Below are 20914 nucleotides of genomic sequence, written 5' to 3' on the forward strand. Positions count from 1 at the left end.
GAAGGGTTATTAATCTCTCGACGATCTATCCTGAAAGTGTTTAAGCAATTTATCAGGAATGTTGGTTACTTCCCAGAAGGAGCCATCCAGTCCGATCCGGGCCACATTAGAGGGAAGTTCTTTTTCTCACCCCCAAAAGGGGTGGGTCTCGATCCTGGGGAAGAAGTAGGCATGTGAGAATCACCTGGGGAGATTTTTTTCAAACTCCCCATGCTCTCCCTGCCACCCCACCCCCAGACTCTCCTGTGCCTTGGGGACAAGGTGTATATTTGAACATATTTCCTGGTTGTCGCCTTATGCTTTCCACCCGCATCGTGCAAACCACTGCCCTCAAGTCCCTCTGTTTTTCCTACAATTTAGCCAGCTGCCACCAGGTGGAAAGAGGTACCAGCTAAGGCCCTGCTGCACCCCCAAAAGTGGCAGGGGGTACCGGTGGCCCCGGGCTCGTGGAAGACATTGCTAATCTAGCCCTGTGCTCATGGCAGACATTACTAATCAACTCTCACAGAGCCTGCTAGCAGCTTCTCAATCCATCTTAACACAGCATTCATGCAGCTATCACCAGTCAGTCATGGTCAGTTGAGAAGGCAGCTAATTTCCACCTTTAAAATGGTGGATCTCCTTCGCCTGGCATGTGGACATGCCAAAGAAGCCAAGATAAATATACACAAGGAAAGTTTTCATAAATATCAGTAACACCTGACTTGGCTCATTATAATTTTCTCCCCCATTGAAATAAAATGGTACAGAAGTGCCAGTATGGTATGGTAGAAAGCACCTGACAATAAAAGCATACCAGTTTATTTTTTTCAATTTTTTTTAAAGACACAGAGTGTCTTTCATGAGTGGAGGAGGAACAGAGAGAGAAGAGGAGAGAGAGAATCCCAAGCAGGCTCCTCGCAGTCAGTGTGCAGAGCCCAACGTGGGGCTCAAACTCACAAAACTGTGAGATTGGGACCTGAGCCAAAATCAAGAGTGGGACGCTCAACAGCCTGAGCCACCCAGGCGCCCTAAAAGCATGCCAGTTTCTTTTAACGAGTTCAGTCCAGCAATCAAATCCTGACCAGCACTTTCTAGATGTGGAACCTAACTTCTTTGAGTCTGTTCTCTCATCTGCAAAAGGAGAATGACAAGAAATACTTCAAAGACATCAGGCCAAGTTGCCATCATCTGGTCTCCCACCAGGGCTGGTGAAGGTGAGTGAGTGAGATGAAGGGCCGGTGGCTCCTGGTGAAATCAAAGCAGGCTGGGCACAAGGGTCAAGTGGATCCAAATCCTCAGTGCTCTGGACTCCACTGGGCTGGCTGGCCCCTCTTCAGCTGAGTCAGATTTGCTGGGGGTGTTGGTCTAGTATGATTAAATAGTACATTTGAGCACCATAGAAACACAAGTCACCATGCATGCACGGAATAGTTATACTTGCTTGGCCCTGGCCCAAACTTGCTGTGTGGCCTTGAGTAGGTCACTTCATCCTGTGGGTCTTCAGCTCCTTAAATATGACATCAGCGTAATGATTCTCTAACTTGGTTGCCGGGACCCACAAATGTGCCTTCATTTCCCAATTGTTCAGTAAAGACCTAGACCTTTTTTTTTTCAATGTTTCTTTATTTTGAGAGAGATGCTACAAGCTGGGAAGGAGCAGAGAGAGAAAGAGAGGATCTGAAGAGGGCGTGGGGCTCAAACTCATGACCTGAGCCAAAGTCGGTCACTTAACCGACTGAGCCACCCAGACACTCCAAGACCTAGACTTTTTTACCGAGGGCAGGCCCCCGATGAGAGTCGTGAATTGTCCGTTTTGCATAAAACACAGAAGAATTTCTTGTTCCTGTGTCTTCAAAGGAAACAATCACTTAAAGCCACCCACAAACGCACTAGGGCATATTTCTGGATTTTTCCAATTGTTTGCTCAGTCGTTCACAGTTCCACTTCATGAAACTTGGCTTTACTTCATCTTTCCAGAGCATTCAGTGTTGGTCTTCTAAGAACAGATGTCTTTCGTACTCATGTTGGATCTACTTATGTGTATTTAGTCAACAGCGTTGTCTAAGGGGGCGGGGGGACACTGGAAAAAACACAAGCATCCATCTGGGGTCTTAGAAATTGCAGTCAGGTAGGAGCCCAGAACCAAAAACTCCCCTTGAGGAGTGAAAAACAGGACCCTTCACTAGCAGAGTGCACTAGTGTTAAGAAATTTACACAAGTTGTGTTCCAAAACTCTGATTGAAAGATGCAATTACGTTGTATAATCCGTTGGTTTTTCTGAGTACATTGTGTCACTTACTAGGAAAGTAACTTGTGCAGAGTGTCCAACTTCTACCCAGAACGTGGATGAAGCAGCCCTCTGTTCAGTCCCCGTTCAATAGTTTCGCAGCTCGTTTCAAAAACCAGGTTGAAGTTTGTGTCCCCAAAGGGCAGTCTCTCACATTCAGAGCTGTTACACAGTATACGTTTCATTGACACGAACAATCGCCGAAACCGGTTTGAAGGCAGACAGAATCTTTGAAATATACGCAATCCGACTGGCAAGCAAGGTGACTGCCACACAGAGGAAAGCCCACCCGTCCATGGTTACATGTTGCCTCAGGCAAACAGTCCACACACTACACAGAAGAAGTGGGGAATGGCAATGCATTGCTGAGCTGGTTAAGAGAGGGGTGGTTACGACAGACAGCTAGTTGGCATTTATAAGCCACATCACCCAGCCGACCCAGAATACAAACTCTTCTCAAGCTCCCATGGACCGTTCACCAAGATATGCCGATTCTGAGGCTGTAAAACACACCTTAGCAAATTCAAAAGAATGGATGTCCCACAGAGAATGCTGCCTACCACAGTGGCGTTAAATGAGACATCAGTTAAAGAAAAGTATCTGGAAAATTCCAAAGTAGGTGGACGTTCAATAATACAGTTCTAACTAACACATGGGTCAACGAAGTCTCACAAGAAACTTTAAAATATCCTGTGCTAAACGAAAAGGGAAAACAACCAATGAAAACGTGCAGGATGCCGCCCGAGTAATGCTCAGAAGGAAGTCGTTAGCATTGAATGCATCAATTAGAAAACAAGAAAGATGGGGGGGGGGGGAGGAGGCGGGGCAAGGGCCTTTTTGAGACGCTACTCAGCATAGTTTCATAATGGAGGGCGCATGACGTTATGCAGAATATGCACAAACTCCAAGTGAACCCTAATGGGAACTGTGGGCTTGGGTTAATAATATGCCAGTCCCAATTCATCCACTGTGACAAATGTACGGCACCAGTATTAACAATGGGAACGTATGGGTGGGAGTGTTACCGGACAGAGAACTGGTTCTGGACTCAGATTTGCCTACTCACCGCTCGGAAACCAATGTTCAAGTGACGTATCCTGGGGGGAAAGGAAAGGTTGTTTTACTCGGGAAGCCGGCAACCCGGAAAGGTGGCGGACTAATGTCTCAAAGGCCATCTTCCCTGTCCAGGAGGAGCTGGAGGGCGTTCAAGAGGAAGGCAGGGGGAAAGGGAGGAGGAGATGCCGGTGCCCGGGCGGTTAGTCGAACATCGACAGGACTCTGAACAGGCTTGCTGGCATCCGTGGTCAGATCTTATCTCCTGGGACAGTTGGGTCCTTCTCTCCCGAGACCAGTGGCCTGCAAATCTCGAGGAAAGTAGGTTCGTTCTGCTACAGACTGAGGGACTTAGGTCCACGAGCAAGGAATGCAGAAGCTGGAAGCGGGTTAATCGTTAAGACCGAGCAGAGTGCTGGCATGGTCCGCTTCAAGCTGAGTTACAGCAGGGCTTTGGAATGGAAGGAACTGACATCACGCAGGACATAACCTCCCATGTTCTAATGGAGGAGGGATCAAAGGTAGCTCCTTAGCTAAGAATGTGGATATTCTGCAGAGTTTAGCTCTATATGACATCATTAGCCTGGTCCCCAAGTATGTCCCATGGAACAGTAACAAGTCAAGCCCACCTTTATCATCGCCTCTGAAATTGATCTGATACTGGGGTATCCTAGAGAATAGATCAGCCGGTCCCAGGCACCTTGAAAAAGGTGGGTGGTGGTCAAGGGCTTTTTGCAGCCAAGTGCCTTCTTGATTTTATCTGTATGGAGTTTTACTTCCCAGGAGGATATAAGAGAGGTGCAGCAGGTGATGTTAGCCATCACATAGACTCTGCCTTGTTCAGCAGGCACTCAGGGAATGAATAAGAGGCTTTTCTATGGAAATGTAAGAAAAACACAGGTTATTGACCCAACGGCGGGGGACCCCAGATCACCTTGAGCTGGCTCCCCACCCTTGGTCTCACTTTTGTAATTTCCAAGAGGCCTGAGACATTGTCAATGCAGCCATCAAATGGCAGGCCCCAAGTGCATTATAAGAGATTTGGAAGTTCAGCCTGTATAGTACTTCCCTCGGTCTGGTCAGGGTCATGTGTGCTGGAAACTATTCGTCCATCTTTCTTCCTGCTCCCACTTGCCAGAGGGAAACATTTGGGAGTCCCAAGTGTATGCAACAGGGAGACTCAGAGACAGCAGCGTGCCTTACAAATTGGCAATTTAATAAATGATCAATAGCCTCCCCAGCATATAATCCAATATGATGGCCCTGCCACCTGGGCAGAGGGCGGGTCCTGGGGCTACCACACTCCCAAGGACATGCTAAACCGCATAATCAGACTGCAAGCAGCTATAAAAAATTTATAACCAATAAACCTGCCAGAGCTCTTAACTTAAGAGCCAAGCAGCAAACTAAAATGCGTAATACTACCTATCAAAATCGCTTGTCCTTTAATTACCTACTTGCTGCTAAAAAAAAAAAAAAAAAAAAAAAAGCTTATAGAAAGTTTAACCTAAGTAACTGCTGCCTACAGAGAGATAATGAGGAAAAAGGTCATAGAGGAGATCACGGATCAAATAAAAAGGATTGCTCATGTCTCCATCCAGACCTGGGATGGTTAAGACCCCGAGGAGTTATTTAGAAAATGGTTTCCAACTTTCGGGGGATTCGAAACTCTCATAAAAATTATCCTCCAAATTCTGGGAGGGTGCTTACTCCTACCTTGCTTAGCTCCCCTGGCTGTACGGTCCGCCTCCAGTCGCACTGAGACCATTATTTACAAAAGACGGCCACTCGCGTCATGATGTTATGAAGATCTAAAGCTCTAAACCAAGATGGTGCTCTTTGACCCAAAATAGAGGAGTCCGGGCATCAAAGGGGGGAATGTGGTAGGGTCCCCTCCCTAAGGAAAGAAAACAAAAACAAAACCAAAAAACCCTCAAGGTAACCTGGCTATGCAGGTACGTGGCCTTGTAACATGAGACCACTTAATCATACTACATATTTGTGTGTTACCATATATGGGAGACAAAGAAGCAGAAAATACATTTAAAAAACTACGCCACGTGGTTTTGGGGTTCAGTTCTTCGGGTACGAAGCCAGCGGAGCAGTGTCGGCAGGAATAAACTTGCTTCCTGGAAAGAAAAGGCTCGGTGTCGTGACTCTCTGTGTCAGAATCCTGCTACAGTTAAAAATCTGTTAAGAGTTTAGAGGCACCTCGGTGGCTCAGTCGGTTAAGCATCCACCTTCAGCTCAGGTCATGATCTCCTGGTCTGTGAGTTCAAGCCCCGCGTTGGGCTCCGTGCTGACAGCTCAGACCCTGGAGCCTGCTTCGGAGTCTGTGATTCCCTCTCTCTCTGCCCATCCCTTCTTCCTGCTCTGTCTCTCTCTCTCAAAAATAAATAAACATTTAAAAAATCTGATGAGAGATTATTCCAATGCAGCTGACAAGGAAATAGGGTTATTTTTGTGACACACACACACTTTCACAATTAGTGCTTGAAGTGATGACATTATACCAGGACATATTAAAATTTTAGGAATTTTATCTAACTTCTGGAACAGTCATGGCATTTGCCCGCGTAATAAAACCGAGGAAAGTTTACCAATGTTTGTTTGGCAGTGCTTCCCGTGTACCTCACATATCGAATGAACACGCCTAATTAGTCAAAAAGACTTTATTTAGAATGTGAATTGGGGGCAAATTTGTTAAAAATACCAAGAGGTTTGGAAGCACAGGCCTAAGTAGGATTACAGATTACCGTAAAGCTTAATATTTAAATATTTATTTAACCAAGGTGGCAGCGGGAGATTTGAGAGGCAAATACACAGGGTTGTACAGTTGTTAGCAAAACTTAGCTCCTTTAATATTGAAAAGATTCACTTTTATTTTTTAGCGTTCATTTAAAAAGAAAGAGAGACAGAGAAGGAGCAGGGGAAGGGCAGACAGAGAGGGAGACACAGGATCTGAAGCAGGCTCCAGGCTCTGAGCTGTCAGCACAGAGCCCGACGCGGGGCTCGAACCCGAAAGCTGGTGGACTAATGTCTCAAAGACCATCTTCCCTGTCCGGGCCAAGCCAGAGGGTTTTAAAGGGGAAGACAGGGGGAGAGGGCGGGAGGGCTGTGGGCAGGGGAAGCAGCTGTCTGGGCGGTTAGTCGGACACCGATACGACCTTGGACAGAGTTGCTGGCATCCGTGGCGGCTGTTTTCGGTCAGCCTCATCCCTGGGAAAGTTGTGTCCTTCTCTCCTCGGGGCCGGTGGTTCGCAAGTTTCAGGAAAAGTAAGTTCTGCCACAGACCAAGGGAGGTACGTCAGCAAGCAAGGGGTGCGGTGCGGAAGCTTGAAGCAAGTTATCCCTAAGGCTGGTCGGAGCGCTGTTGTTACGGGAGGTCTTCCTGCTCAGTTTTTCTGTAAACGTTAAGCCACTGCAGAAAATGAAGCCTATTAGTCTAAAGGAAAAATATATGCCGTATGATGCCATTTAAAAAAAAAAAAGGAGGGGGCACCCGGGTGGCTCAATGGGCTAAGCCTCCGACTTCGGCTCAGGTCATGAACTCAGAGTTCATGAGTTTCAACCCTATTTCTGTCTCTGTGCTGACAGCTCAGAGCCTGGAGCCTGCTTCAGATTCTGTGTCTCCCTCTCTCTCTGCGCCTCCCCCATTCACACTCCCTCCCACGAGTGCGCTGTGTGTGTGTGTGTGTGTGTGTTAACCTAGTAACATCTCTGAAAAGATCTATACCAAAGCCTTCATGGTGGCCATTTTTGAGTTTTAGGATCACTCATTCTTGAGTTTTAGGATGGTCTTTCTGCATCCTGATTTTTCTGGCTTCTGTTCCATTTTATAATGTGCATATACTGCTATGAAGCTCACAAGAGACTATAAAACAATCTTGTCACCATCAACAACAAAGACGAAGCAGGAAACCACAAATCGGTTTCTAATTATAATTTCTCCCAGGCGAGATACTAATGGGGGTTAAAAAGCAACAGGTTCACAGCACAGTCTGAAGAAAGGTCTGATGCTCTTAAAGGGCCAGAGGGTAGGTTTCTGGATGGCTGGTGGGAGGCGGTTTGCTATCCTAAGCTCCTCCCTTCCAAGGAAACGAAACTAACTGACTCAGACCGGGGGTTAGACGGAGGTTAGCAGTTTCACAACATCACAGGCTCTCCGCGTCCCTGCCCTGAATATGATGTGGGGGCACGACCTCAAAGATACCCCCGCCAAGTATCTGGACAAGTTCATCGAAAACAATCTCCTGCCAGACACGCATTTCCGCAGGCAGGTCAGACAAGCGGTGGACATCATCTCCAGTTTCCTGAAGGAGAGGTGTTTCCGAGGTGCACTCCACCCTGTGCGGGTGACCAAAGTGGTCAAGGTGAGCCCGAGCCTGCCCGACTGGGGAAGGGGTGGTTGAGGGGGAAGAGACCCCACAGAGACAGAGAGAGCAAAAAGTTAAGGTCTTTGGGGCTGGTGGTTTCTGACTTCTCCGCAGCAAACAAGTATAACCATAGCTTGTCAGAGTAGATTCTGGGGTGAGACCCTCCATCTGTAATTTTTTTAATGTTTATTTTTGAGAGAGCACAGTGGAGGAGGGACAGAAAGAAGGGGCGGGACAGAGGATCTGATACAGGCTCTGCGCTGACAGCAGTGACCCCATGCGGGGCTCGAACCCACCAAGCCATGAGATCATGACCTGAGCCACCCAGGCTCCCCCCTTCACCTGTAGCTTTTAAACAAATGCCCTGGCTGAAGTTTATGAACCCTCATGGTTGGCCACGCCCATTTCAGAGATAGAGAAACTGAGGCCCAGCTCTAGTAAACAATTTGCTAATTAGTGGCCAGGCGGGGGACTCCCCATTTCTGCAGTATCATGAACTGTTTAAAAGCTATACGCTTTGGGGGCTGTGTTTGCTTTTTTTTTTCCCCTGATAAAATGACTTCCAGAGCCCCTCTCCAGCCAACAACAGCTAAATGTTCCGATGATTTTGTGTGGCTGAAATGCTGTTGGTATTGCCCCCTGTAAAGCATATACTCCGCAAAAACAGAGCCGGATACCGCTCTGGGGTCCAGGAAGGGGGTCCAGGCACTAGATGCTTCCACAGCTGCTCAGCTTTTCAACTTCCATGTTGAGCTAGGATTCTTTTTAACATAGGATGTGATCTTAGTTTCAGGTGGACAATGTATTCATTCGACAGCTGTGTATGTTCCTCAGTGCCCAGCATGATAAATGTAACCACCACCCGTCACCCCACAGCATTGTTACAATATTATTGACTGTCGCCTATGCTGTACTTTTCATCCCTGTGATTTATTTATTTTGTAACCAGAGGTTTGTACTTCTGAGTCCCCTTTATTTACGTCACCCATGCCCCCCACCCACCTCCCTTCTGGCAGCCAGTCTGTCCTCTGTTTTTGAGTCTATTTTTTGTTTCTTTGTTCGTCTGATTTTTTAGATTCCACATGAGTGAAATCGTACGGTATCTGTCTTTCTCCGTCTGCCTTATTTCACTTAGCATGATACCCTCTAGGTCCATCCATGTTGTTGCAAATGGCAAGATTTCATTCTTTTTGATGGTTGTGTAGTAATGTTCCAGTGTGTGTGTGTGTACACTCCATATTTTTTTATCCATTCATCTATGGATGGACACTTGGGTTGCTTCCACAATTTGGCTGTTGTAAATAATGCTGCAATAAACATAAGATTGCATGCATCTTTTCAAATTAGTGTTTTCATTTTCTTTGGGTAAAAAACCCAATAGTGGAATTACTGGATCATATGGGAGTTCTATTTTTAATTTTTTGAGGAACCTCCATACTGTTTTCCACAGTGGCCACACCAATTTGCATTCCCAACAACAGTGTATGAGGGTTCCCTGTCTCCCCCCATCCGCAATGGGGACGCACCATGTCTATGGTATCATGAGCTGGTTAAGAGTGTAAGTTTTGAGGGGCGCCTGGGTGGCTCAGTCATCTGAGCTTCTGACTCTTGATTTCGGCTCAGATCATGATCTCAGGCCCCGCATTGGGCTCTGCTCTGATAGCACGGAAACTGCTTGGGATTTTCTCTCTCTCTCTCTCTCTCTCTCTGCCCCTCCCCAGCTCAAGCATATGCGCACACACATGCACATGTGCTCTCTCAAAATAAATAAACTTTTAAAAAAAAGAGTATAAATTTTGAAACCAGATAGCACCTGCTGGCCATGAGACTTTGAGCAAGACTTTTCACCTCTCTTGACTCAATTTCCTCACCCATCATTCCCAGTGCTCTAGGGCTGTATACAGATTAAGTAAAATAATGTGTGTAAGCCACGCAGGAAGGGCCGGTCTGCAGGATATAATAAGACAGTTAAGGTTAGGGCGTAAAGAACCCAGACTGTAGAACGAGACAGCCGGGGTTCACATCGTATCTCTGCCACCTACGAGCTGTGTTACAGGGCCACTGTGTCATCTCTGAGCCCCTGTCTCCCCGTCTGTAAAGTGGGAGCTCGTCACAAGGTGCATAAGTCATAGAGCCTCAAGAGCATTATGGGAGTTAAGGCTGGCGATGCCCTCAGAAATGGCTCATGCTCTAGAATGTTAGTGATTATTCTCATCATTTTATTTAGGGAGGCCCTCCCTTCTCAGTAAATGTCCATTCTCGTTCTCCTCATCTCTTTTAGGGTGGCTCTTCAGGCAAAGGCACGACCCTGAGAAGCCGATCTGACGCCGACCTTGTGGTCTTTCTGAGTAACCTCACGAGTTTTCAGGAGCAGCTTGATAACCGGGGAACGTTCATCTTGGAAATTAAGAAGCAGCTGGAAGCCTGTCAAGAAGAGGAAATCTTTGACGTGCAGTTTGAAGTGCGGAGTCTGCAATGGAGCAAGCCCCGAGCCCTGAGCTTTGTGCTGAGGTCCCCCCAGCTCCGGGAAGGGGTGGAGTTTGATGTCCTGCCTGCCTTTGACGTCCTGAGTGAGCTCTCACGGGCAACAGGCTTTCCACCTGTGTCCCACCACAGCTTCTTTCTTTTCTCATATATCTGATCAGAAATTTCCTGCCATTGGAGACATCCCTTCAAGGGCGGGTAGAGATCTGAGAATGAATCAGGTCATGACCGGCCACAGGAGCGACATTAGATAACAAATTGGCACAATCGGGGGACAGGACGTCTCTTAAATGGACACCTTCCAGGCTTGCGGGCTCTACTTGGGGCAAAGCGCGTATATTGTAGCTTTCTGAAAGTGAGGCAGTGTAGACCCGCCTACAGTCAATATGTGAATTTCATCTCTTACCCCAAACATGAGGAAACCTTGCCAAACTTATGCTGAGGGTTGGAATCAATAGACGACTTACAGAGACATTTGGCCAGGATGCTTCGCCTCTCAGAGGCTCGCTTTCCACACTAGGAAAACTGGTTAAGACCATGCCGCCTATATGTCATATTTAAGTATTGAATGATCATCCACAGTAAGGTCTCACGCAGGGCCTGGCACACAGTAGGTATTCAAGAATGTGAGTTCCCCAACTGTGCACCAAGGCCCCCCAGGACGCCCCAGTGAAAAAACTCACAGGGAGCACATGGAATAGTTTAGATTTTACATTTCTTTTTTTTTAATGTTTTATTTATTTCTGAGAGAGAGAGAGAGAGAGAGAGAGAGCCAGCGTGAGCAGGGGAGGGTCAGAGAGAGAGAGGGAGACACAGAATCTGAAGCAGGCTCCAGGCTCTGAGCTGTCAGCACAGAGCCCGACGCGGGGCTCGAACCCACGAACCGTGAGATCGTGACCTGAGCCGAAGTGGGACGCCCAACCCACTGAGCCACCCAGGCGCCCCTAGATTTTACACTTCTGAGGGAAACACACTGACACCTGCTGGACGCCACACAAACGACTGCGACTCAGTGGTACAGCCTGAACTACGTGCAGGAAACTCTAATTGGGCGGAGGGACCAGTGAGAAAAAGATCGAAGCTCTAAAGGCACCAGGAAATGAGAAAGTTTGGGAACGTCTCCTTGTTGCCATGTCAGGTGTTGGGTGCTGGCATTCGACGGTTACACAAAGAGAAGAGGGGAGAGAGAGAGAAGAGGGGAGGGGAAGGGTGTGTCGGGCAGAGGGAACAGCACTAGAAAAGAGTGTTGGGGTAACTGGTAGACACTGAGGAGGGTGAGGGTAAGGAGGCAAGGAGGCAGGGAGGAAGTGAGGAGGGCAGGGAGTGAGGAGGTCAAGGAAGGAGGTGGAAGGCAGGGAGGGGGAGGGGAGGGACAGGGCGTGAGCGGGGAGGGCAGAGAGGGCATGAGAGGGAGCTGATTGCCTCCTTGGTCAGGGACTTCTGAGCACCGCTGAACAGCAAGTGACCTGGTCAGATCTGTGTTTTAGGAAGCCAGTGCAACGGCAGTGTGGAGGGCAGGTGCGAAGAGAGGTAAGACTGGAGTCTGGGAGACAATGAATCCACAAGAATAAGCACAGGTTATCCCTTGCGCCTACTGCGTACCAGGCACTGCTCCCTGGCCACGAATGAGCAAACGAGTAACCTGTGTGCTGGAGCCTGAAAACAAGCATAGAAACAAGTTACGTGGAATGATTCCTGCAGGGTGAGACAGTGGAGAGCAATGCGGGGGGGGGGGGGGGGGGGGGNGGGGGGCTTTTTTGGACAGAGTGATGAGGGAAGGTCCCCTGAGGAGGTGACATCGGAGCTGAGGGATGAGAAGGAGGCAGCCATGGGAAGCTCCAGGCAGCAGGAACAGCAAGTGCAAAGGCCCTGAGGCAGGAGTGACCTTGGCATATTTGAGGAAGAAAATAGAGGCCCCGAGTGTAAGCGGCAAGGGATCAAGGTAGGAGATGACACCACAGCAAATTTCATTGGCCACTGTGGGGACACTGGGTTTTATTCTGGATGTTGCAGGAAGCAAGAAGCGCTGTGAGCTGGTCTTGAAAGCCCTCTCTGGGTGCTGGGTCGAGAAAGGGCTGTGAAGAAACCAGTGAGGAGGCTGCTGCCATATATCTGGGAGAGGCGATGGCAGCCTGGACGGGGTGGCGGCAGTAGAGAGGGGAGGAGGGAAGGCTGGGGTGGACTTCAGGCGCCCCTGCTCTGGGCCTGTTGACCCTGTGCTGCACCCCGCGGCCGGCGAGCCCCGGAGTGGCTGGCAGAACGTCAGATATGCTAACATCTTAAAGTTATGCATTTGTCCCTAACAGGGCAGTGGACCAATATCTACAGACCTGACCCCCAAGTCTATGTCAGCCTAATCCAAGAGTGCCTGAACCTGAAGACCGAGGGAGAGTTCTCCACCTGCTTCACGGAGCTGCAGCGAGACTTCCTGAAGCAGCGTCCGGCCAAGGTGAAGAGCCTCATCCGCCTAGTGAAGCACTGGTACCAGCTGGTATGTTCCTCTCACCTGGGGGGCTGAAGAAGGGGAAGAGGGAGAGAAGGGGAGGGGGGAGAGGAGCTGGGGGGGTGGCGGGGGAGGGGAGGCGTGGTCACAGGTCAGGAATCTGGAGTTCTGGCTTATCCAGCAAGAGAGCAGACGCAGAAATGAAAACGAGAGAGGCTGATGTCGGGGCGGAGACAAGAGCCCCGAACAGGGATTTCGTCTCCGTATTCACTGAGCTCTCCAGACCGATCACACGTGGTGAACGTGCAAAGCAATCAGACAGAAAGCATTAACGTGTGTGTGTGAGAAGCAGAGTCTGGGGGACCAGTGGCATTTGAAGTTGCGGTCAGAGCACAGTAGCGTATTGGCGCCAGATGCAAAGTCCTTTCCTGTAACAAGTTACTCGTGATCTCATTATAATATCTCGCTAACTAACCCGGGGCGCCTTCGCCCTGAACCAGCGGCTTTCTGCCCTAAGCTTTTTTTAATGTAAGTATAAGGAATTCTTGAACCTATTTCCCACAGGGAGGGAGGAGAGGAGGGGAGGGAGAGGAGGGGCTGTGTGGAACGGAGAGAAGGAGAAGAGAGCGGGGAAGATGGGGATGGCTAGGAAGGGGAGAGGCAGCGCCTGGGACAGGTGCCAGTGGACCCAGGTCTGTCCCGTCCCAGGACATGGCAAGCCCGTCCTTCCCACTACTGGCCTGGCCCAAGCGTCTGCCTTCACTTCTTCACACACTCACTCCATCCACATGGCATTTGTCCTGTTTTTAAAATATACCCATCATTCATTAACTGTCACCACTTCTGTCACTGTCCCCTGGGTCCCAGACATCTTGCGAGGCTTCCAGCATCTGCCCTTGGCCTCTCTGAAGCCCCATCTCTGCCCTTCAGGCCAGGCTGCCTTCCGTGTCCTTCCTCCAAGAGCAAAACTCTGCCCCAGCCTTTGGGCCTTTGCAGTTGCTTATGTGTTTGTTTGGTGTCTGTCTCTCCCCCTAAAACCGCGCGCGAAGGAAGGGATTTTTAGGCGAAGGAAGGGATTTTTAGGTTTTCTTTACTGCTGTATCTCCAGAACCTAGAAGAGTGCCAGGTACATGATAAGTGGTCAGTAAGTAATTGTTGATTAAACTAACCAATGCTATAACCATACACACACACACACACGCACGCACACTTCTGTCCACTTCCTGGCCGTCTGACCTTGAGCCATCAACTTAACCTCTCTGTGCTTCTTATTTTCTCATTTGCAAAGGGTGACATGGCAATGGCTCATGACATGATGCCTGGCATAGCTTGGTCCTAATAAATGCAGTTTCTTTGAGCTGCACACGTAATAAAAGTTAGCGTGTAGTATGTGTCTATCTTCTCCAGGCGCATCATATTTAAGCCTTTGTGGATGTGATATGCATTTCCATTTACTTTCAAATATCCTGTATCTTATTTAATCTTCATGGTCATTCTGTGAGCTGAGCAAGGGTAGGCATGCTTATCAAACCTGTATTACTGAAAGAGAATAAGAGTCAGATCGCTCTTTCAGCTACTAAGGAGCAGAACAAACCCTTGAATTTGGGTCTTCCAAGTTAAGACTTTGCCTAATGGATAATATACATTTTGTAATAGACGTGTATGTCTTTGGATGCGTAACTGAGTGAAAGAAAGTAATTAAGGATAACCTTCCTACTTGAAAGTAATCTTCAGGGCAAAACAAGGCAATCATTTATTGGCGGGACATCGTCGTTTGCTGATCTAGGCAATTTGATCAGGAACACGCCTGAGCATTTTAGAACTTACAAAAGTGTAACACTGGCCCCAGGGACACTGAAAATTCATGAGGACGCTTTTTGGTAACCATGGTGATCAGGGGCAAGGATGCTACTGACAATTAGTGGGAGGAAGCCAGGGATACTAGCTGTTTTATGATGAGCAAGAGAGTCCTGCAAAAAAAATTGTCTCTTTCTCCCTCCCTCCCTGTCCTGCTTCCCCTTCCCCTCTCCCCCTCCCTTCTTCCCTCCCTCCTTCTCCTCCTTCCCTCCTCTTCCTCCATAACTTTTTTCCCTTTCCCCTCTCCCTTTCTTTCCTTTCCTGTAGAGCAATACAGGAACCTCACCATATTTTGACGCCACTGACTACCACCATCACCATCTCCAACTTACACGCTACTTGTGGTGTGTATTTCAAGTCTCTGTATTTTCAAGTGCCTCAAAGCATTACAATTATTTTCCAGTGCCAGTGCCCATTTTATCTGTCCACATTTTCACCACGTTCTTTACTATCAGTTCTTTCCTACGTCTCTAACTTTTGCCCTGGGATCACGTTCCTTCTTCCTGAAGTATGTCCCCTTGAAGAGTTATTTGCTGACTGTGTTGTGATAATGAACTCTTAGTTTCTTTTTTTTTTAATTTTTTTTATTAATGATTTTTATTTATTTCTAGGAGAGAGAGAGAGAGAGACAGCGTGAACAGGGGAGGGTCAGAGAGAGAGGGAGTCACAGACTCTGAAACAGGCTCCAGGCTCTGAGCTGGCAGTCAGCACAGAGCCCGACGTGGGGCTCGAACCCACGAACCGCGAGATCACGACCTAAGCGAAAGTCGGACGCTTAACCGACCAAGCCACCCAGGAGCCCCTGAACTCTTAGTTTCTGTTTACCTGAAAATGTCTTGATTTTACTTTCGTTGTTGATGGGTATTTTTGCCAGGCTGGCGGCCAGTTCAATACATGGAATACATCATTCCATCTAACGGTGTCGCTAGTAAAAAGTCAGTTGTCAGCCTAACTGTGACTCCTTTGTAGGTAATCTGTCTTATTCCTCTGGCTGCATTTATATTTTTCTCTTTATCTGTGGTTTTGTTTCATTTCAATCTGACGTGTCTTAATGATGATTCCTTTTTCACTAGTCTTGCTTGGAGTTCACTGGGATTCCCGAATCTGTGAATGGATATCTTTCATCAGTTTTGGAAACTCAGCTATTCTCCTAAAAAACTGTTTCTCTCTCTTCCTTGCCTCCTGGATCTCCAATTAATGTATGTTACACTTCATTCTGCTTCTATATCTTTACACTCTCATCCATATTTGCCATCTTTCTGGCTCTCCATGCTTTATTCTGGATAGTTTATTCTAATACACTCTCCAATTCACTAATTTTTCCTTAAATGTGTCTTATTTGCTTTTGACTTATTAATTACAGTTATTGTAATTTTTTGTGCTACGATTTCTATTTGTTTTCAAATATGCCATGTCACTTCATATGGCTTCTGATTTTCTCTATTTCACGCTCTTCTTTTATTTCTTTAACCATAATGTTCCTAGTCACTTCAAAATCTATATCTGATCCTTCAATATTTAAAGTCCTGTGGACCGGGGCACCTGGGTGGCTCAGTCGGTTAGGCATCTGACTCTCGTTTTCGGCTCAGGTCATGATCTCACAGTTTCGTGAGTTCAAGCCTCACATCAGGCTCTGAGCTGGAAGTGCAGATTCTGCTTGGGATTCTCTCTCTCTCCCCCTCTCTCTCTGCCCCTCCCCAACTCATGCTGTCTCTGTCTCTCTCAAAATAAACAAACAAACTTTAAAAAAAATTTCTTTAGGGGTGCCTGGGTAGCTCAGTCGGTAAAGTATCCAACTTCAGCTCAGGTCATGACCTGAGGTCAGGTCTCACCGTTTATGGGTTCAAGACCCTCTTGGGGCTTTATGCTGACAGCTCAGAGCCTGGAGCCTGCTTTGGATTCCATGCCTCCCTCTCTCTGTGCCCCTCCCCCACTCGTGCTCTGTTTCTCACTGTCTCAATAATAAATAGTTAAAAAATTATATAAAAAATTTTTAATATTTTCCCTAAAAAAATGTTCTGCAGACCTATTACTATTTTCTCTTTATTCTACTGGTTATTACTCTTGGTGTCTTGCTTCCTTGTGTACCTGGTTATTTATGTGCAGGTCATTATACTTCTAAATTATTTGTGAAATCATTTGACACCTTGTACTCCGAAGGGAATTTTGTTTGGCTCTTAGGAACACTCCACATTCTTCCTCTCCGTTAATTTTCACAGTATCCTTATGAGGCTGGTGGTGTTAGTACCATTCACCTGAAAGGTAAGAATCATGTGGCTCCAAGAGTCGAAGTTGTATTCTTGGACCTGGACACTGGTGAACCCAGGGCTCGAACCCACGTCGTTCAGAATCCAGAGCTCAAGCTCACAACCAGGACTCAGTACTTTTTTTCCGAAATGCCTCAGGTAGTAAATATTTGAGACTTTGGGGGCCACCCGGTCTCTGTCACAACTACTCAGCTCTGTCTTTGTAGCAGGAAAGCAGCCATGGGCTCCACACCACTGAACGCATGTGGCTTTGCTCCCGGGAAACGTTATTGGCAACAGCACATGGCAGGCTGGATCTGGCCCTTGGGAAATGTGCTCTGCACCCCAGCCGGACCAGTGCGTGTTTCAGATTGTTTTCTCCTCTCCTCAGTGTAAGGAGAAGCTTGGGAAGCCTCTCCCCCCACAGTACGCCCTGGAGCTCCTGACTGTCTACGCCTGGGAGCGCGGAAACAAGCAAACGGATTTCAGCACAGCGCAGGGGTTTCAGACCGTCTTGCTATTAGTCCTGAAGTACCAGAAGCTGTGCGTCTACTGGACAAAGTATTACAACTTTGAAAACGCTATCATTGCAAAATACCTGATGAGACAGCTTGAGAAACCCAGGTACTCTATCTACACGGAGGGGGGTTAGCTTCCTGCAGAAAGGAGCCCCACCCCCAGCCCCATACCGCTGGGGCACCTTGGAAACGGAGGAAGTGGGAGGGCTCCTTACTTAAGAATCATCTTCTCTGACCAGTCCTTGTGCGGAGCATTTTACCACTGCCATCTGATTTAAACAACAGCCTCCCTCCCTGTGGGGCGGGCACTATATATCCCCTTTACAGATGAATAAACTGAGGTTCCGAGAGGTAAGGAGTTTGTCTAACCCTTAACGACAACAACAACAACAAAAAGAGTAAAATAGCTGGCATTTGAACTAAAATAACAACAGCTACAGCAGTAATAATAATTGCTCCCAGGGATGAAGAGCTTGTAGTAAGACTAAGGCATCCTGATATAGTAAGTAAAAACTTATGGTCGCGTTAGAGCTGACATGTACTGAGCCTTTATTATGCCCCAAGCCCTGTGCAGAGCATTCCGCATGTTCTGTCTCCATCCTCACCTCATGTCCTATGAGACAGGCATCCTCTGCTCTGCTGTCCCCATTTTACAGATGAGGAAATAGAGGCCAACTGACCTGCCCAAGAGCAAACAGCTAACAAAAGGCAGCAGTGAGATTCAAACCCAGGTCTGTCAGACCCAAGGCCCTGGCTTCTCTCCCCACCCACCACCCGCCACCCACCAGGGAGCAGGGCACTCAGGACACGCCCCCCAGGGGAACAGCGCCCCCTCTGGCGCCCAGGGTCCCAGGCTGTGCCAAGCTGGCGTTTCGCTCTGCCAGGTGGGTCTGCGTCCCCCAGACACAGCCCTACCTCCTCATCTGTCCCCGGCTCCCTGTCCCTCTCCAGGCCTGTGATTCTGGATCCAGCAGACCCTACAGGAAATGTGGCGGGTGGAGACCTATACAGCTGGCAGCGGCTGGCAGCAGAGGCCAGAGCCTGGCTGAGTTACCCGTGCTTTATCAGAGGGGACGGGTCTCCAGTGGGCTTCTGGAACGTGCAGGTGAGATTCTCGGCTTCCTCTCTGTTGTCCTTCCCCCGCCCCCTCCACACGAGGGGAGCGGAACATTCTCTCCAAAGAAACTGCCTCTTGCTGTCAGTCTCACATAGTCGTATAGTTTCAGGACACACTGTGTATATTCGGTCGTCTGAGCCCCACCTCAGGGCGCTCCTGGGGTTTGCATAGCCCAGTCCAGAGTTCATTCTTTAGTTAACACTACCCTGGCCAGAGGCAAGTCTTTCAACAGCCCCAGTGGGCTCTTCCTCTGTGAATAATAATGAACCCTAACAGCCACTGCTTATGGAATATTTGCTTGGGGCTCAGGTTCTGTCCCAAACGAATCGCTAGGTTCTCTCATTAAAACAACACCCTTTGAGGTGTGTTTGCTGCTCCCATCTCACGTTAAGAGAGGAGGAGGCTCAGTCACCTGCTCCGGGATGCTGAGCTCGGGGGTTGTAGGGCTGAGATCCAAATTCGGCGGGCTCCAATGCCAGTGCTCGGCCCTCCGTGCTACGCCCCGGCCTTGCATCCCCATACGTGTGGCCGGACACCTGGGAATCTCAGCCCCGCTGAGGGACGTGGGCGCGCACTCAGCCCAGAAGAGGCAGAAAGACCCCCCAGGGCAGGGGTCTTTCTCCTGGTGGGGATCGATGATGTTGTAGGCGGTTCCCCGGGAAGCAGCCTCCGAGATAAAGTGCAGGAATGGTTTAGGGGAGAACCATTGGAGCCGATGCGTGGGGAAAGGAGGGGCAGGAAGCAGGTGCGGGCACAGGAAGAAGCCCTGGCGTGCGCCCCAATGTCCAGCTCCCCCTGGAGCTCCGTGGGCCTTCGCGGTCGCCCTGCCGCAGTCTGGCGTGGTCAGCTCTTTCGACTCCCCGCCCCGTGGACCAGTCACTAAATGGGGGCAACTCAGAGAGGGGCGTCGCCTTGAACACTGGCCTTTCTGCAGCCCTGCAGGCCAGGGGTCTGTCCGCTGCTCCCTTCCCAGCCCCCGAGACTCATTCGTCTGTTCTCCAGGGGAATCCAGGTGACCTGTGGCATTGTAAATGCTCACCGAGACCCAGTGCCAAGGCAGAAGGACCAGCTCTCCAATGTGATCATGTGCTTTGTCCTTCTAGCCTGAAGAAAACTATTACTACACCTGGGCAACCTGTGAGCCCAGGACGTATCAGTACCATGATTACGAATGCCACCCTGCAGCCCCTAAGCACGTCGGCACCAGCCTGGCACCGTCGGCTCCCCAGGAGGCAGATAACTGGATGTGTGCCATCCTCTGAATGCCAGCCGACCTTAGGGGAAAGGTCTCCAGAATCATCCAGACCAGCCCCCTCGTTTTGGGGGCGGCGTGAAAAGTTCCTTGATCCAGATGGCCCCCAAAGCCAGCAGCGAGTGGGTGCAGACCTCAGACCAGAGCCCAGGTCTCCTGGCCCCCACCCTTCCCCGAGTCTCTGGCCTTTCTCCCATCATAGATAACATTTCCCTGCAACCCCACCCTCCCCCGGCCTGTTCTCTGAGCATGTTCTCTCAGAGACAAGCAGAACCGTATCCTGTATTCCTAGTGGAGAGTTCTAGTCCAATTTATCATCAATAACAATGAAAAGAACAGCAAATACCGTGTGTTGGATGTTTATTCACTGCAAATCTCACCAAAAGTATATCTGGTGTCATATGTGTGTTTATATGAACCAATTCAACTAGACATATGTATTGAGTGCCTACTGTGCGCCAAGCATTGATCTGGGTGCTGGGAACACAGAGGTGAACAAAGGGGACAGAAATGCCTGTCTCGTAGGTGGACATTTGCACAGAAACTTGTAACATTAAGGCATTTTGGGTCCTTCTAATTTTCAATTACAAATAATCCTAGGACCAGCATTTTTGATTCATCCGCTGTCTACACTTCTGATTATCTAGGAAAATTTTTGGAACTGCCCTGTCTGATCCAGTAGCCTCCAGACACATGTGGCTATTGAGCCCTTGAAATGCAGCCGGTCCAAGTCGAGGTGTGTGTGCGTGCGCTGTGAGGCAAGATTGGTTTCAGAGACTTAGTGCACACACACGAACGGAAGAATGTCACCTGCTTGACAACGCATAATGTTTTACATTTTTTTATGTTTATTTTGAGAGAGAGAGAGAACGAGCATGAGTGGGGGAAGGCAGAGAGAGAGGGAGACACGGAATCCAAAGAAGGTTTCAGGCTCTGAGCTGTCAGCACAGAGCCCGATGCAAGGCTCGAACCCACAAATGTCACTTCTCCTTTCATGACGTTATTTGGTTATTGTCTTTAACCTTAGCAAAATAAAGAAATCGAAGGAAATTAGGAAAGGGAGGAAGGAAGGAAGGAAAGGAAGAAGGAAGAAAGAAAGAAAAACACTCCATGGTCCCTTCCTCCAACCTGTGAAAATTTGGGATGTGTCTCTTCATTCCTATTCCTGACTCTCCCTGTCTCCCTATGTATGTGGTATTTTTATAAAAATGGGATTTTCTTCCCTGCCTGGTTTGGGTACCTGCTTTGTCACATTTATCGAAGTTATCACTATGCTGAGCCGGAGGTGTGGGCTATCCA

The 20914-nt window shown here is 48.6% G+C and overlaps 1 protein-coding gene across 1 annotated transcript; it reads left to right on the forward strand.

Annotated features, from left to right (window-relative positions):
- The first annotated feature begins 7437 nt into the window (after positions 1–7437).
- On the forward strand, positions 7438–19958 carry LOC120233460 (2'-5'-oligoadenylate synthase 1-like). Its single transcript, XM_039234739.1, has 6 exons — positions 7438–7695; positions 9980–10268; positions 12489–12673; positions 17120–17352; positions 18198–18351; positions 19467–19958. The coding sequence occupies exons 1-6, from the start codon at positions 7507–7509 to the stop codon at positions 19623–19625; spliced, it is 1209 nt and encodes a 402-aa protein (XP_039090670.1). The 5' UTR covers positions 7438–7506; the 3' UTR covers positions 19626–19958.
- The last annotated feature ends 956 nt before the right edge of the window (positions 19959–20914 follow it).

Source organism: Hyaena hyaena, unplaced genomic scaffold (genome assembly GCF_003009895.1).
Source record: "Hyaena hyaena isolate Hyena2069 unplaced genomic scaffold, ASM300989v1 scaffold_0, whole genome shotgun sequence".
Lineage (NCBI taxonomy): Eukaryota > Metazoa > Chordata > Mammalia > Carnivora > Hyaenidae > Hyaena > Hyaena hyaena.